The 17,560-nt window shown below is 41.1% G+C and overlaps 1 protein-coding gene and 1 long non-coding RNA gene across 4 annotated transcripts in view; both read right to left on the bottom strand.

Moving 5' to 3' along the window:
- The window catches only part of LOC110983120 (MAM and LDL-receptor class A domain-containing protein 1-like), a 133,359-nt gene extending 125,518 nt beyond the window's left edge, over window positions 1-7,841 (bottom strand). The window contains exons 1-6 of one of the 2 annotated variants that reach the window (XM_087131058.1): window positions 7,252-7,841; window positions 3,716-3,769; window positions 1,925-2,068; window positions 1,078-1,346; window positions 834-918; window positions 96-242 (exon numbers count right to left, since the gene is read on the bottom strand). In XM_087131058.1, the coding sequence (XP_086987184.1) occupies window positions 96-242; window positions 834-918; window positions 1,078-1,346; window positions 1,925-2,068; window positions 3,716-3,769; window positions 7,252-7,312 (760 nt within the window). In that variant the 5' untranslated portion in view covers window positions 7,313-7,841. Of the gene's footprint in view, window positions 1-95; window positions 243-833; window positions 919-1,077; window positions 1,347-1,924; window positions 2,069-3,715; window positions 3,770-4,943; window positions 5,174-7,251 lie in introns of those variants that run through there. The other variant, XM_087131059.1, reaches the window with a different exon arrangement.
- Window positions 7,842-11,073: 3,232 nt separating this feature from the next.
- LOC147795667 (uncharacterized) lies at window positions 11,074-16,931 on the bottom strand. 2 transcript variants are annotated; one of them, XR_015423627.1, is made up of 4 exons: window positions 16,823-16,931; window positions 14,626-14,748; window positions 13,889-13,981; window positions 11,074-13,352 (listed from the first exon to the last, which is right to left on the bottom strand). It is a non-coding gene; the product is annotated as an uncharacterized LOC147795667 (long non-coding RNA). The 2 variants fall into 2 exon arrangements; XR_015423626.1 differs by lacking the exon at window positions 13,889-13,981 and having other exon boundaries at window positions 16,823-16,926.
- Between the last annotated feature and the right edge of the window lie 629 nt (window positions 16,932-17,560).

Genomic DNA, 17,560 nt, shown 5'->3' on the forward strand with positions numbered 1-17,560 from the left:
AAGTACAAATATTTTGCTTTGAGAACAAGAATGAGTAAGAAAACGAGGCGTTTAGTGAGTGCATATTATGTCAGTCATGATATTAGAAAGCTTACCGTAGGCTGTTCCATATGAGACGTCCAACGCTGGCCCAGTGTTGGCCGTCGGGGTCCCTCCGTTGTTTTGGGACCAATCAAAGTCATCCATGGTGTCTTGAAGAAACCCGCAGAGATGGGAGTCCTGGAACTCGCAAAAGTCTCTCACTGTTCAGAGAAGACGATCGAGAAAAATGAATCCTTTACACACAAAAAGTCCAGGCATACTCCAAAGTGTAGCATCAGTTTGAACCAGGCAATATAGTGCAAATGAATGGGGTAGGCACGCATGTTGGTTCACGTGCTGGTTCTCGCCCTAATGCCTTCTACACACATACATGTAACTGTGTGCATGATATATTCACTTAAGTAATCCGTAACACTTGATCCCACACCATCATCACCAGATCTGTCACAAGGCAGGGAGTGTCTCGTAAATTCAGAACAGTGGCAGTGTTCCATTTGGAAAACAACAAGGCAGTTGTTCTCAGTGCAGAGAAGATGACCGTTCCATTGGAAATACAGCACTCCTATTGAAATGCTGCCTCGGAAGAGACACTCCACACGGAGAACCACTTCTGTTAGTGCCCTTTCCAAAGAAACCACCTAGTGCTGAGGTAGGAATAGACCAAAGGAATGTAAAAGTGGCAGATCATTTTAAAAGCTAATGACTTGAACTCAGACTGGAGGTCTTGTGATGGTCTGAAGGCGTCTGTGATAGTCTTAATGAGTCTGCAATACAAGGGCAACGTCTCTTACATGGGCATTCACCGGTAGTCACCACGATGTCATCTATGGCGATGTCGGCTTGGAAACTTGAGCCAACAATTCCTTCAAAGACAACCTACCGATGTAAGAAATGGATAGGTCAGATAATTCCTCCCGATTGCTAAGCAGTAAAATAAATAGGGAATATGTCATCAATTCCTGCAAACTACAAGAGCTGATCCTTCTTACAGGGTCTCAGTGGCTGTGGATGCGTTCAAGTATTGAAAAAACTAACCTGAAAGTCGGCAGTGGGTGTGGTACTAAAGTCCCCACGATACCACTGGTCGATTCGAGTTCCCGACCTCGACCAGACGGCAGTGCCCAGGCCGGAGCCAGTCTTCAGGTAGACCTTCAGATCTTGGACGTAATCGCCATACATGTGGTACCAGAAGGTGACGCACATTCGGCTGCTGGTGACAGCAGGGATGATGTCACTCTGAAAGCGGGCTTTCTCGCCTTGGACGCGGGGGCTGGACGTCTCGATGTACATGTAGAAGCCACTGGCTAAAGATAAAAATGGGCGAAAGACAGCATTTAGAAGAACCTAACAAAGCATGTCGATTCTCAAAACAACCAAGGAAATCAAGGCTTTTCAACTTCATTATCAGATCCGAGCATTTCTGCAAGAGGGCGCCCTCAATGTCTGATTCATTGACTTACCTTTGGGCCAGATGACAGCACTGTACTTGGAAGTAGCATATTTATGACTAAGTCCAGCAGAAAGAGTGTTATGGCCCTATGTCTGACACTCCTGGTTTCATCTTGAAGTATCACCCATTTTGGCATCAAGTTTGAAATGGGTAAAAAGGTGGGTAAAGAAATGGATAAAAAGGTTGCTGGTTTGCATCAATTCATTGAGCAAGATTCTGTCGAAGACTGTTTGTTCTAAATCGTTTCTCTGGCAACCTGTGACTCATTTTGTCAGGTTGGATTACACATGGATGTGAGCACGTCCTAAAGGCGCATCACTGCCAGATGCAACAAGCTGATTCACTGTTGTGTTTCTTTACAACCACCTGCAGACCTCAATGGTTCATGCACAGGCCCAATAGAATGTCAGAGAAGTACCAGTATTTGCATACCGTCTCCCTTGGTGTGGTCAAAGCTGGGTCCGGTACTCTGGGAAGGTGTGCCGCCATAATCCCTCGTCCAATCAAAATCATCGTCTGTTGCTTGGCTGTAGGTGCAGATGCCCTGCTCAAAATTGCAGTTCCAATTGGTTGGTTCTGTTTAAAATTGAAAGTGTTCACGTTTCAATGCAAGTAGACATGTAAAAATTATTAACGAGATGTTCTTCATGGCGATTTTGTAACAAACCTTTCCAAATTTCAAGGAAAGTCTATAACATGTGGGAAACCATTGCCGCATTCTTTGTAAATTTAAAGGCAAAGAAAAAGCCCTGCCTTTCTCAAATCTTGCAAAATACTGGGGGTGCCCCAAAACCCACCAGTTGATCCTGGAAGACCGGGACGGGACAGTCTGACAACAGAACGCCCAAACTGCCAACTAACATGCATACCCATAAAGCACACGTATACCCAGAAAGCACATGTACATGTACATGTACCTTAGACAATATGGCCATTTCTATTAGTGTCACATCCATTGGGTGCTTTTTACCAGATGATAAATAGGTGCTGCACCAACTCGTTTGTTTGTTGGTCCATTAACAACAAAGCCTGATTAACGGACAGAGCATTGGGATCACAGGACAGGATCAAGATCTGAGTATGAAAGTCCCACAGACTCTCACATCAATGCAAATTCTGCACTTTATAAATTCAGAATATGTCTCTTCACTGGCGACCTGTGCTCTGAATCACATCACACAAGACATGCTTCACATTTATTCTAAATAGAAATGACTTTTTCTACTGCATGCACGAGGCGCACACAGGCACCACTGATCAGGCTGGGGTTGTTTCACAAAATATGAGGTACAGCTGATGAATGAAATTATGTTTCAAACTAGCTACACCTTGGGACCTCGGGATAATGATAAACCCAGTGCATGTTCATAAACGTTGAATCATGCAAGCTTGCAAAAATTACAAGAACTTGGGAGGTCTTCTGCAGATTCGTTATCGGCCCTGAGTTGAAGTGCACCCCCAAGTGACAAAAGAAAGACAGATGGTGGTAAGTTTTCCAAGCGAGTTCTTGCACACATTCTTCGTGTACGCAAAGACCATAAATTAAGGAATAAATTTATAACGCGTACTCAGCGTACTCCGCGTCAAACACACCATTGATTCCACTATAAATGCTGCCTATGTGGTGAGTACTACAAAAAACAAGTACATGTATGCTCTGCTTTGTTCCGCTCTGAGCAGATAGGGGGATTGTACATGTACCGGTATATTTGGGGTCCCTGTTCCTTTAATAGAAGGGAGACCAACATTTTAATTTAACTACATTAATTAAAAATTTTTATTCATTACATGTACCTTGGTAGATGACTATGACATCATGCTCAAGAACTCTAGGGTTGATGTTTTGAAAGGAAAAGAGTTTTGAGGGAAATTATGAGGGGAACTATGAATGTTTTAACACATGACACATCATGGTTTCAAATTTGCACGGCTGGTTTATCAGTCAGAAAGTCACATTTTCTCACAATTTACAATTCGAAATTTTCCTCGAAATAGGGTCCGTGCGATAAAGAGAGTGTTACTTTTGGTTTTCGGGGGACGGACCAGTTTTACAAGATTAAAATGACAAAAAACTTGGAGGGGCCAAATATACAATCCTGTTATACCTGTAAGCCTACATGTATGTCGTCTGAATTTTCACCATCCAGAAATGCAACACTTTATTTCGGCTGGCATGGCAGGTCTGCCGTAATTTCAAATCTACGATGTCGAGGCATAACTTACGTGGTGTGGTAACCGATGCAGGTGCCGCAGTCACATCGGCCAGCCCTTCTTGAACTGCAAGGAAAAAATAGTGAAGGAGTATGAAGGAGTACGGTAAATGCACCGAGCAATACAAAGAAATCCACATTTTGAAACCTACCTCGGAAGATTCTCTCAGATCTGAAGAAAAATTAAGCATCGGCAAGTAAGGATATCATAGATAATTAAATAGTGACTTTAGACACCTGAAATTAATGATTGTAAATTAAAATCAGAAATCTATGATAATATCTATCACCATGTTCAAATTCAACAAGCACTGTGCAGGCATTGTGCATGCATTACAAGTGCGTTGGGTTAACATACAATTACTACATACATGTACATGATGCAGGCCGAGCCTACAATACATCAAGACTGAAACATCTGTCAATCTCGTGTAAACTCTCCTTGAATTGATTAAGTACACTGCCAATTTCAGAACAATCCTCCACAACTTCAGACTAAACAGAAATGGCAAATGGGTGCCTTGAAATCTGTCGCACGTGTCTTCTTCCACATTAACAATAACAGGCATATACTTTCAAAATGGTGTCACCCACGGGTCAGCATAACAATACCACAGGCCGGGTTTTTCAAGGCACCATACACGTAGGCCTAGGCCTACATGTACATCAGAAAATGTACGGTTTTGGAAAGCTCTAAGGAATACGCCAGTGTATGTAAATTGTTGAGTCATTTCACTTCGGGAGATATCAGGATTCAAGGTTTGTGACAATCCTGCAGTTTGGACTTCAGGCATTAAAGTTATGCCTTGAGTTGAAGTAGGGCTGTGATGGGAACAGAAAGAGACGAATGTCAGCCATCCACAACCCTCAGCTACAGCTAACAAGGCCTATGCATATAAAAACCTACCAAGAAAGACGTAAATATTTTGTCTATAATTAACAGCGTTTTCAAAGTGACAAGCCCCTGATTATCATCATCATGGCTAGACATGGCTGTTTTCAACAGTGTGTACTCCAGTCCATAACCTGATCACAAGTCCCTGCAAGTCCGATGTTCATCAGAAGTCATTATTGTTAAGTCAATTCAAAAGCTATTCAAATGAGCTGTGACAAAAGCAGCTTTTGTCATTGATCACCTTAGTGTTACTTAATATCAGCCTTGTTAAAGGACTTGTGAAGTTGTGATGGACTCGAATTACAACACCGGTTTTCAGTTTCAAAACACGCCTACATGTACATACTTGTATGATGTGGCTAGGCCTCAGTGTCAGCGAGGCCAAGCCATACTTCTTTGTGTTTTACATTTAACTGCGACCTCTGTTCAGGACTTTTCCAGAAGCCTGTGGCCTCCAATCATTTTCCCTGACGAATGCTTGCACCTAAACTCAGGCTTCAGACCACAAGTACTAAACATATTAAAATTTTGCATTGACGAATGGAGGCCCTTATTCGAATTTCCCCGCTAAGCGGACATGGCGGAGTAAGCTTGCTGCACAATGCTCTTTAACGCCCTCAAGAGTTTACGGCTTTCCGAAAGACTACCGGACTTCAAAAAAGAGCTGTTATAATTATTTTGTGCCATCCCAACCCGACCCCTCCCCAAAAAACTCAGCAGCTTTTTTTCTCCTTTTTTCCCCTACTTGTCTGTAAAGACACTCCTTATCAGTACAAAATGAGTTTCAACTCAAACTGATATGGTTTGATGTTGCGAGTGTAGTTCAGAAGTTCAAGGCCACATGTACGCACGCTAGCCAGCCATTAAAGTTCAATTAGGTACTTCTTCGAAAAGTGGGCGCTACGCAAGAAGATACATGTAGCTTCGATTTCACAGAAGTGGTACCAAATGACTGCAAAGGGTTACAATTAAGTCTCAAAATGCCATGCAGTGATATATCGGAAAAAATATGAGAGGCGGAGTCCCACTGCACCCCAGCAACGCACGGCGGCTAAGCTTTTAACATAATCTTCCTCTGTCAATATATTGAGACTGAGGTAAACGCCGACTGCCCTACCCCATGAATGTTCAGGATTGAACTGTTGCTTTCCAGAGCCTGCAAAAATTGACGAAGAAAACTATCTCAGCATTCTTTGCTTATCCTATGAAGGATGAACTTCTGCTTATGAATACCTGTTCACGAACACCAACAAAGGGAAAAGAAAAGTCACCAGCTTAGAGTAAAACTGTAATTAAAACGTTAAACTCTTTTATAATTACGACAGCAGATTTCATCATAAAGCAATTAGAGTAGTCCATATTACAATGCCGATCAATTTATTTTTCCTGTAGGTCTATTTCTCCGAGTCGCGAAACATGTCCACGTACCGGCACGACGGTCTGCGTTGGAACCGCCCGGAGCCTTTCATAATATCATTGTGTGAAATGATCGCACAGGAAGGACTTGAAGTCCTTCCTGTGCTTCGCACGTATCAAATTAATTACTGTAGGCATAAACCTAATTTTACAATCTTTTAGCAGATAAAACGAGAGCTTATCGCGTTGATATCATGAGGTAAAGCCCTGTTGACTTACGGACTTACCCGTGCACTGACAGAAGCTTTGTGTGTAAACATAGGGAGTAAAGGTAAAAATGTTTACGAGGGAACCTTGATTTCCAGAAAAATTCTGATTTCAACTAGAAATATCATGCTCATCAGATTAATGACTACATTTTATTCAGACATTCGCATGATACGACTTAACATGCTTGTGTACAGATAAGTACAGTAACAGTCTGCCGCTAGTCTTTTTTCTTTTTTTAACACAGTTGGGTGGGTACATGACAAAATGCACTTTCCTACGGTTCTTGAGAAGAGACTATAGTCTTCATGCCTGGAATCTGTCCGCAACTCGAACTTCACTTCCATTGATAATCCTCCTGAGCCACGATTATAGCCTTTATTCGAGTCGGTTTTCCCCCAGCGTGTTGTGTAAAAGAGTAAATAAAAATAATAATAATTTTAAAAAGTAAATTGCTTTCGGTAATATACCATATCTCCCTGCGAAGAAGAAGATTGAGGAAGAGTCGCAAAATATCTCTCTCCTCAAAACAAACAAACAAAAAAAATCAGTTTTTGTGTTCCACGGTCCAGCAGCATAGGCCTAGGTGACCGTGGACGTACGCCCCCCTCCAGCATTCACCGATGAGGACGTCTACAGACATACACTTTTTTTTCTCTCAAAAAATAACTTCTGTGCTCAGCTCCGATTTGTTCCCTTTTGGGGATTCCATCCGGAGAAGTTCAAGCTTACCAGGCGATTTCCGTCACCAGTGCACAGAGACCGCATAAAAGTATAGCAAATGGAGACTAATAAAAGGCCAACTGAGGACCAACCACCACAATTCGTCCGCCACTGGTGACACTTACTACATCGAGGGTTACCTAAAAGTACTTCACTTTAAAAATGCCAAAAACATTTTAATACCACCAAAGCTAAATTTAAGCAGAGAGTTCCTTTATAAACAAAAGCCCACAGAAACAATTTCTGGCCTTTTGAAAACTTGCATATTTATTTAGGGAGTGAAAATTAAAAGTATAGAGCAAACTTACCACACCACGTACACATCAACAGGGTAGCAAACCACGCGGCGCTCAGCCACGATTGTCCCATGGCTGAAAACACAAACTGAATGCTCCAATTACTGGTCCAAAGCTCCGATTTTTAGTCAGATGTTCCTCGCAAGTAAAAGTTAAAGGTCGTGTAAAATGCTTCGTGGCCGATTAATGATTCTGCCGGGGAACCGCGAAGTTTCATTCACTTTAACTCTACCGACATGATGTTTTTAGCACATGCCGTAATTACAATCCAAGCGATCTGTGTGATGTCCCAATCAGGATTTCTGAGGCAGAACGAATGAACAGTTCCTGCTTTCCTTTTATCGATGAAGTTCAAAGAAATCTCCTAATGGAAAAAGACACCCGTTTGCCGACGAACTCACCAGCCCAATGGCCGATAGATTCCAGCAATATCGGCAACCTCGTGGTTTCAACCGAGAGGGAGCTTAGCGGTCTGCGGGTGCCTGAGGACTTTACCGCATGTTTTAAAGAAAATCATGTTCCGTAACATCGCTTGGCCACAAAAGTTCGATAATGTCTCACTGTTAATCTCTTCAGCACATAGCCGTGAGATATAAAACTGGCTGTCGGGGCTGGCACGGCTGAACATCAAGATAACGGCAACGCCCCCTTTGTCCCAGCTTCGAGGGCTTATATTGAGCCTGTAGAGAACTGTGCCAGGTTCATTTCAACTTCTGGTCCTTTTAAAAAATAAAATTTACTGCCGTCATTGCTGAAATTGATAAGATTATATGACCACTTCACAACATTTGGACTATTCGCTAAAAACTTGTTCACAGTCATCGTCGACGGTATCACACTTTTCATTGATGCCTCTATTTCAGTCAATAACACTCTCAACGAACTTTCCGGACCCAACATAAACAATGGCTGTGCAGTTGAAGGTGGATCGAACATAAAGGAAAAGACTATAGTAATGATAGGAATAAATAAAATCCCTGTGCACCACACCAGGGCACAGATAGGCTACTTTGCCAAGCACTGGCGAAAAGACTAGAGTCCTGCCTAGCTTGCTCCTCCCTAAAAGACATTGTTCAGAGGATGCCATTTTCGATGTTGATCCCAGAACCTATCATATTCAAGGTAATCTGTTCAATGGATAGCACCAGACCATATTGCGTTCAAAGCTTCACCTTTATTTTTTCTTGTGGACATAATTTGCAATATAAACGTAAGCCTGACTGTGTAATGAACTGTTATCTCTTTGCTATCAGCTCTGGTCTCCCAAATTAAGAGTTAACCCCGTCTTCAATACGGCTGTTTCACAATAGTGCGCCACCAAGGTTTTGCAACACGTTGGCTAATCATAACGCGCGAAATTTGTCGACCCTTTTCAAACGCGCATTGGGTCGACAAATTTCGTGCATTGTGATTGGCTAACGCGTTGCAAACTCTTGGTGGCGCAGTATTGTAAAACGGCCGTATTCAAGATGGCTGACACAGGAAGACAAACTGTTACAGGGTGGCAGGAATGGCAAATGCCCTGCACAAAAGTTTGTTGGGTGAAAACGCGTCCCAACTAGGCCTAAAGTTTGCACAAAGCCTTGTGGTTTACCTCCTGCCCTTCCTCGTCATGCGTGTACACGCAGTGTGCAAGTGTAACGCGCATGGTGGGTGGAAGGGGGCACTTGGGTCCTTCATTTTGGGGTCCGGGGGGCATTCGATCCGGTCGCACGCAAAGTTAAATTACTGACGACTAAGGCAGACTGTCATTCATTCCCCTTTCGGGGTGGGGCACAAGAGGGTAAATTCTCCCCGACCCTTAATTACACTACTGCTTGTACAAAACCGCCTTGATCGATTTTACACCCAAGTGACTTCTGGCACGTACCTCAGCCAGGCCCGATTAAGTAACAGACTTGCAGGGCCAATAAATTGAGATTTAATGTATCTTCCATCACGATTCGGAAACTTTGCGGCCTAGGTCAACACTACGGTGGAGTTCACATGGTTTTGATTAGTTCAGGGAAATGGTTGAATATGTGCTGGGGGCGATGAAAGAAAGACCAGAAATGTGTGTTTGGATGTGTGTTTTTATAGCGGTTCAATTTGCAATTTGTTTTTGGCCTCTTGATTTAGCAAGAAGCTCCCATTTGGCATAGCCCGAGATCGTTTAGCCAGAGAATGCGCATGTCCACGTAATCCATTTCGTACACTGCGTTCGTATCGTGTGTGTGTGGGGGGGGGTTGTCAAAAGCCCATCTACCCCCTCCCCAAATCCCCGCCAGGATTTACGCTCATGTCAACGAGCTAATACCTGCACTGTACATGAATATTAAAACCCTGTTCCAGAGGCAAAACAAACATTATAAATTTCCTAAAATCTCCTCTTGTTGTTTGCCCTCAAGATTTTGAGTACAATTTTAGAGAGTTCAGGTTGAGAGTAAAAATAGCGACAGAGAGAAATGAAATGATTGGCAAATGTGCTGGAACTCGAAGCTGATGTGGGCTGTATGTTTTGGGATGAGAAAAAAAAAGATTTAAGGTCTCCAATCCCCTTCTCTTGCAGCTGAAAGCGCGGATAAAACCCTTTAATAAACTCTCATTCCCCATAGAACTGTATAAACATTTTGTTTCCCTCAAACAAATTGCCCCCTGCAAAATTGGTCACTGACCTGCTTTTGTCAACGAACTTAGAGAAGCTGAAACATTTGGACAGATGTGGACTTCAGCCCCGTAGAAGAATAAGCAGAGAGTTTGCATCCTGTTAGCAAGGACGTCCTGTTGTCAAGGAAGTCACGCGAACAAGTCCCTGGAATAGGAGACACAGGCCTACATCTAACATCATCAGTTTATAAGAACAACGTGCTGATCCAATTTAAAACCAAACCTTGTGAAACAGTTTATATGAGGTTGAGATTTTTAGCTGCAACAATGGGTTGATGAAAGTTGTCAGTTCCACAACGTGGTATTGATATGCGTCGCTTCCTACCATATTAACTTTGATCGATAATACATTGAATGGCGTTTCCAGACAGGGACAGGGGTCAAGTTTCTCCTCCCCAGACATTATTAGAGTTTTTAAAGAATTGAAAGCATTAATACATTCAAAACAGGACTATTTGGTGGATGGTGGGGTTGGTGATGGAGGACGATGAAGATGAAACAGAGGAGCCGTTGTTTTCAGGGGAAACAAAATAAAAAAATTGCCTCCTCCCAAAAAGACCTAAAAATATACCACTGATTGAATTGCTAATCATCTATTTGAGCATTCTTCCTTCTGCTATTAAAGCAATAAAAGACGTTCATGATTTTATTCACGGGAAGGGGTAACTTATCGAGGTAAAAGGGTAGCTTTACACGGAGGTGAAACAAAACAGGCCAGCTTTCACATTGAAGCGGATAACGACGAACACACATTGAAATCTGTAGCAATCTCGGTAAAAAAAAACAATCCAGAGTTTGCATCCTGGTCAGTAACATTTTGGCAAGGGTTTGACATAAACACGTCCCTAGAGCCGGAGAAAGATCTAACAGCAGTTATGTGACGTGACCTACTAAATCCAGAGGTTCAAGACTACTTGTACCTTTTCAAGGGATGGGAGTCTTTCTTGTTTTCATTTTTTAACCAATCAAGTGACTTACTCACACGTGACCGGACGTGGGGGTCAATCTGATCTATACTGCACTGGACGTAGGTCAAGGGTCAGAGGTCAAACTGGTCTATACTAACTACCATTACTACTGTTGGCAAATAACAAAATCCTTATCAAGTTTCAACCATAACCTCGGGGGAAGTGGCATTCAATATGTGTAGTGAGTAATTATAACAATTTCTGTAGTATATTACCATCAATGGTGAGTGCGTTTCAGCAGAAGCGCTGCCGATTCTTCAAAGGTGCTACGTTGGGAATCGAGATGTAGGGAGGCGCATTCACATCATAAGAGATCGAACCAATAACATGCTTATGAGAGTTGCAAAATGCTGCCAAGGAGCAATACCACGAAGTATCTGTTGGGTCTGTCAAAACACTGCAAATGAAAGGGCTATTTATGGTACCAACGTTATAAGGAAAAGACCAATAACAAACGATTAGGGTGGCAAAAGGTGATAAATGTGCTCGTTAAGTGACGTCCACCTGTTGTCTGCGCAGTAAACAGGGCATGGACCAATCAACCGGTGGAAGGTCGTTACATTTCGGTAAGTCCTTATTTAGCGGTCGGGCAGGTTTTATTATTTACGGTGTTTCTTTGACTCCTCGTAACTGCATCACTACATTAAAAAAAAAAAAAAAACAAATTAAAAAAAACCTTTTTGCCAATCCTATATGGCGTATATTTCTTGCGTGCATGCTTCTTCGCTGGTGTCAGGGGCTCGAATCCAGCTGGTGGCAGTGTGTTGTGATCCTGGGCAAGTCACTCTACCACTACGTGCCTCTCGCCAGGAATAAATCGGTACCTTTGAGGACATACAGGGTTGTTTAGCCGTTTGAGCCCAAATGGCAGTACGGGCTAGTATACTCCTTAGGGAGCTGAAATGGTTTCAGGAATGTTGAAATGATTGTAACTTCAAGCTATTCTTGCTCGTAAGGAAAGATTTTTTTTTTAATATTCTTTGACAGAAGATATTTCGATGAAAATATACAACCTTAGTCTAAACATGTCTGTTACATCCCCCTTTTGATATACCTGTAGCAATAGTAGTAATAGGAACAGGACTGCAGGGAAATGAAAATTGCATGCTGTTGGTCTAGGATAGGCTTGGAGACCGCCATTGACAGTTGCGATATCTGCCTACTGGTAGCTTAAAAATCTTTGACTAGCCGTCTCTCTCAAAGTGATTTTAATAATAGTGATAATAAGAGTGGTAAAACGTTAAATGGTCATTTTTGTTAAACTAAATAATAAATGCAGTTAAACAACAAATGAATATGTCTAACCCTGGCTTGAGTCAGTGATGTAACTACCGGGGGGACGTGCCCAAAGCAGATGCCTGTGGCCCCAGTTCCCCCATTAGAAATCTGTGAATTGTCTCCTTTGAAATGTGGCTGCTGCTAATGTTTACTTTCCCCTCTTTTCATTGAAATTAAGAAAAAAATTAGCCAGTGGCGAAATATTTATGATTTTGACAATTCATACCCAACACAATGGAAGACATTGTTTTGAACAGGAAAGGTTTATTAACTGAAGGTTTTGTTGTTTAACAGCCACTCGTCATTTTGTATCAGGGGTGGTTAATCTATGCCTAGTTGCTTTCATACAAGTGCCCCTGTCCCCCACCCACCAATTTGGAATATGTGAATTGAAATGCGGTTGCAACTAATTTTCTTGAGGTGCCCTTTTAAAAAAATGTGTGCCTGGGGTGCCTCACGGACATTAAGCCTAAAAAAAAATAAATAAATAAAAAAAAGTTAGCCAGTGTTGAAATGTTTATGACTTCTACAATTCATACATAATTTAAGGCATTGGTTTGAGCAAGAAAGGTTTTCAGCTTGAAAGTATTGTTGTTCAAAAGCCACTGACGTGCATTTGTAACAGGGTGATTAATCATTACATAGTTTCTTTGTTACAAGTTGAGTCTCTGAAAGGTTTCTCCAATGAGTAAAATCCCTTGAGACCTCAAATGAGGTTCTTTTGTTGCACCCAGCAGGAAAGTCTAGCTTGAAGTGGAAGCGCGTTCAGTTTTCTTAAATGTGTCAGGTTGCTCTACATGCTGCTTAAAATCATTGAGTTGAAAAATTAACGTGCATAATATCTATTTAAACTCTAGCCTGAATCATAATTTTTTTTCACAAGAATCTGCTTTGCGCAATGCATTTGGAAATACTTTTATTATGTAGCGTACACGCTTTATGCCAGCTATACTCAGAATAGCATGTGAGTAAATCAAATCTAATTCTGCTGGAATAAAACTACTATCCAAATGTTTTCTTAAACAGTTGATTGGTTAGGTCGCCCTCTTTACAGGTCAATGCATCCCAGGGTTACTTCCAATACAGTCACAAAAGCGACATGGACTTCCAATGCAACGCATGCGTGGAAGCCACCTCTCCATTGGACGTCGTAAAATTTCAGGCAGATATCAGCCAGTCTCAGATGAGGGATGCCTACGCAAATTGCTGGAGGCTCACGGGCTGTGATTTAAGGACAAACAAATGTAGTTTAGTCAGAAATCACTGAGGCTGGAAAACACTTTGTCTGAAAAACTCGAAGTCCAAATTACATATGGGTTGTCAATACCTAAACTCTGGGTTTTGATGTATTTTTATGTGCCTGTCTATATTTTGCTTTGTTGCGCTACTTATTTTTTTAATTGTTTTTTTGTGGAGGTGGGCTGTTCTTTCTAACATGGGACGAATGTCATCGGGGGATATGTAATTGTATTTTTCTCTGATTGCTTTGGAGCATAAATGAAACCTTGCACCTCCCTAGCTAAAACTGCAATTACTAACAATCCTCTCACTCAACTCTGACGAAATAATGCCCTTCTTATATAAAGAAAGGAAACCGTTCCTTATTATGTAAAACTCGAAACTGATTATCCCCCAGTTGAATCTGTCTGCGTGTTGACAAGAAGAGCTAAAGCAAAGACGTCCCTAACATATAATTGTGAAATTTGTGTCATCGAAATAAATCAGCACAAGGCATGAAAACTTAAGCCAAGTCTTACCTGAAACCTCTTTGTCGAGAATTGTTTTACCAAGGACGGTTATTTTGACATGAAGGCCATATTATTGGGAAAGAACCTCAATGAAAGCGCATGCTTGTATAAAATTGGAGATAAAAACTCTTCATCTCATGAACTGATTAACAAAGCATAAGTAACCCAAGTGGGCAATCCCTTATTCAGATTGGTGAAAGACTTAAAAGAGACCACTAATTCAAAAAAGCTAATAGGCAATAAGCACCTACAGTTGAAGAGGTCAAATAAACGATCTTTCTTATAAAAGAGCAACTGCATGAAAAACATAGGTACCCATTAAAAAATTAAACAGGTATAATATTGAGTCAGCTGATTGGCATTCCTGACGTTTCTTTTGTGACCAATTTAATTCGCATGGAATTCTAGTTTTGGTATCCAGGGCCAAAGCAGTTAAAATTTAACACAATTCAATTCCACCTTTCGAGAAATCGAGAAAAAGTATCACTTCAAACGAAATAGGGCCCAAATGACGAGTTTGAAATTCTTACGTAAGAATTAGAATTAGCCAAGCCGAAAGGAGAAAATGTGTACAAAGATGAACATACCAATATGAAAGCGATTTCAAAATATAAGACGTTTGTTGGGCTAAGCACAGAAACAACTGTTTTGAAACGTCATAGTCTGAAATCTTTTGCTCTATTCTCGTGGTTTATACCCCCACGTTACTTCAGTGAACTAGGTAGAATATTCAAAGCAATCTTTACCAGTGAGATTGACTTTTCTCGTTAAGACCTTGAAAGACAATTCACCGCAGCACTCAGCTGAGCGACGATCTAGTTTCTTGCATGAACCTGAAGCTGCTTTGTCCATAACTTCTGAATCATGAACTAAAGGTTATAAGGAGAATATACGTGCAAGTTGAACTGCTGTCAAATGTGTAATATGAGAATAGGGTCTATTATAACAATGCCTGGAATTTTGTAATTTACGTCTGTTCAGGTCAGGTCAGGTAATGCATACAAACAGGGGATGGCCTGCCCAGCATTAATGAAAACATCGCACCCGAAGTGCAGGTGAACCAGAAAGACTGGCAGGTACATTCTGTCTCTTATAGGCAAAAGAAATGCGAAACACTATTAATATCCTCTATAAACTATATAAATAGAATGAGCAACCCCATCCTGAGGGTCTTTTTCTGCCTCTGAACACGCACTCTTGAACTCTTTCGTACCGAACCTGAGAAAGCAACTTGTTCAGTTGGGAATTTCTTTTTACAGCCGACAATTGTTGGGCGAGACTGAGTACTAAGACCAAACTTATATTCCAAAGCTTAATGTGCGGGTGCTGGGTGACAAGCGAGCGTGGGTGGAACCTTCCACGGTGCGGAGTAACAGAAACTAAATGTTGTAGCTTTGAGAGTCTGAAATCAGGAGTTGAAAAGTAAATAGGTAAAAATAACCTCACCGGACGTAAAGACTTTTTACAGAAAAGGCACACTTTTTGACGAGGGGATGATTTATAAAAATCCATAAATTTCCCATGATGAGATGCCCCCTCCCCAAGAATTGACACCCTATACATGTGACCTGCAAACTACATTGATTGAGCTTGGCACATTGAAAAGATATTTTGTCGTCGGTGAACCGTTCACAATCCACAACATAGTTTACGCGCAAACGAACGAAGTCGAACGTGTGAATCTTCTTACTCCGCTTTTCTGTAAAACAAGGAATGGCAATTGGGAACAACCAACTTGTAGCTGACTGATGAAGCATTAGTTTGTAAACTACTGGCATAAATTAGGTCAGTGATACAGCAGATTTTCCCGGATAATGCACTTTTTCAGTTGTAAAATAAAATGTGAGTTTGGTGCACATGTTGAAAACGACGTATAACCTGGCTCCTTATCGCGATGACGCTCATCTGACTTTTTGCAACATATCCCTCTAAAAAGTGAAAACGCATCACCTGTCGTTGAAGAGTTTACAATAGTGGTTGGGATTTCAGTTTGACGTATTTGTTGCTAATTATAGCACATTTGAAATCTTCCACACAGAAAATCTGATTTCATTCATTAATTTTCATTTGCTGTTATGCGAAATCGAACATTCAGCGTTGAGTTAAATACACAGACTTACACGAATTATGACACAAGGTTGATAACGAATGCACTGTGAGTCAAGCAGGGAAAGTGTCAACAGTTAACATAGGGCCGTGCACAAATTGAGGCCTACGTGGTAGTGCAGAGTCATGACATTTGTTATGACATAAAATCTACAAATATACTAACAGGAAAATCTTGTAAAGAAATTAGTCGTCATACTTTCTGCAATTGGATGTGGATATTTTTTGTTCTTTTATTGTTCTGTCTGTAGTTTTGTGAAACTCTCTCTCATTCTTTCGTTTTGTCGATCAATGATCTTTCTTTTGAGGCATCTAACTGTGGTTGCACTAAGCTGTTCTTCTCCAGCAATGTTTCAAAAGACTATACATACCGATTTAGCTCAACCATCAAGAACATTCAAACATGTAACCATTCAATTGAACATTTTAAAGAATATAACTCATGTTAACACTCAGATGCATTCCAATTCCTGACAAGGCTGACCTTAAAACACTTTACGCGAAATTGCCTGCACATTATAAAGTGAAAATGGGTTGATTTCAATTAAAACGAATGAAAGATGACAGAGGTGCATGTTCCGATTGAATGCATAAGTGAATTTTTATTTGTACGATAGGAATGGGCATTTTAAAGGGAAATTACAATTCGCTCCGAAACGAACGTTGCTCTTACTAAATCATATATCTGTCCTAAATATTGCATGGGGGAACTTCTGTTAAACACAAATAACTCACACACTGATGTAACATATTACTTGCAGCAGTTATGAATAATAGAGCAATGCTTAGATACAACAACACGTATTAGATACATACGCCTTGTTTTTCTACACTCACCATTGGAACCAAAGATGAAACCGCGGCAAAGGTGGCTGCAAGAATCAGCAGCTTCCACACGATAGCCATTCTGGCAATCTTTGAAGTCATGTTTTTGAAGAGAAATGGGAAAATAATTGGCTGGTTGTACTTGAAGAGAAACCACCGTGGTTGGAAATCCAGTTGTTGCGTGGCTTTATATACCTTATAAAATTTAGTAGCCTTCTGAATTTTTTGAAAGAAAAAACCCATAGGCCCATAGAAGTCATACCTGCATAATTCTGACATCGACACTCTGTTTTTGATTTTTCTTGATACACTTCTGATTTCATTGCAGGTCCAAAACACACAGCAGCTTTATTTGGTTTGTTCTTAACTGATGTTACAGAATTTGTTTTGACTTCAGGGGAAAGCCAACGCAGTTTGCATAGCACGGCCCTAGAAAATATTTGAAAAGGCAAACAGTTAAGGCTATTAAAGTGGGGTGGAATGCACGTTAAAAAGTTGATTTGACTATATAAGCAGATAATGGCTACAAAAGACTTTATTAATAGATTTTCATAGTTAATATCATAACTGTTGCCGCTAAATCCCAGGGACCGACATTCATGGATACAGTTCCAAAAATGCAGCATCAATATTGTCCCTAGATGTCCTTAGATGATAGGTTTACAAACTCTTCCGAAAGCACACGTCAGAAGCTGAGGTAGACTAAACCGTTGTAAAACTTTGCTGGTACTTGGAATTTCATGTGTAGTT

The sequence above is a fragment of the Acanthaster planci genome, linkage group LG21 (assembly GCF_054643075.1).
Source record: "Acanthaster planci isolate LZ-2023a linkage group LG21, COTS_SCS, whole genome shotgun sequence".
Taxonomy (NCBI): Eukaryota; Metazoa; Echinodermata; class Asteroidea; order Valvatida; family Acanthasteridae; genus Acanthaster; species Acanthaster planci.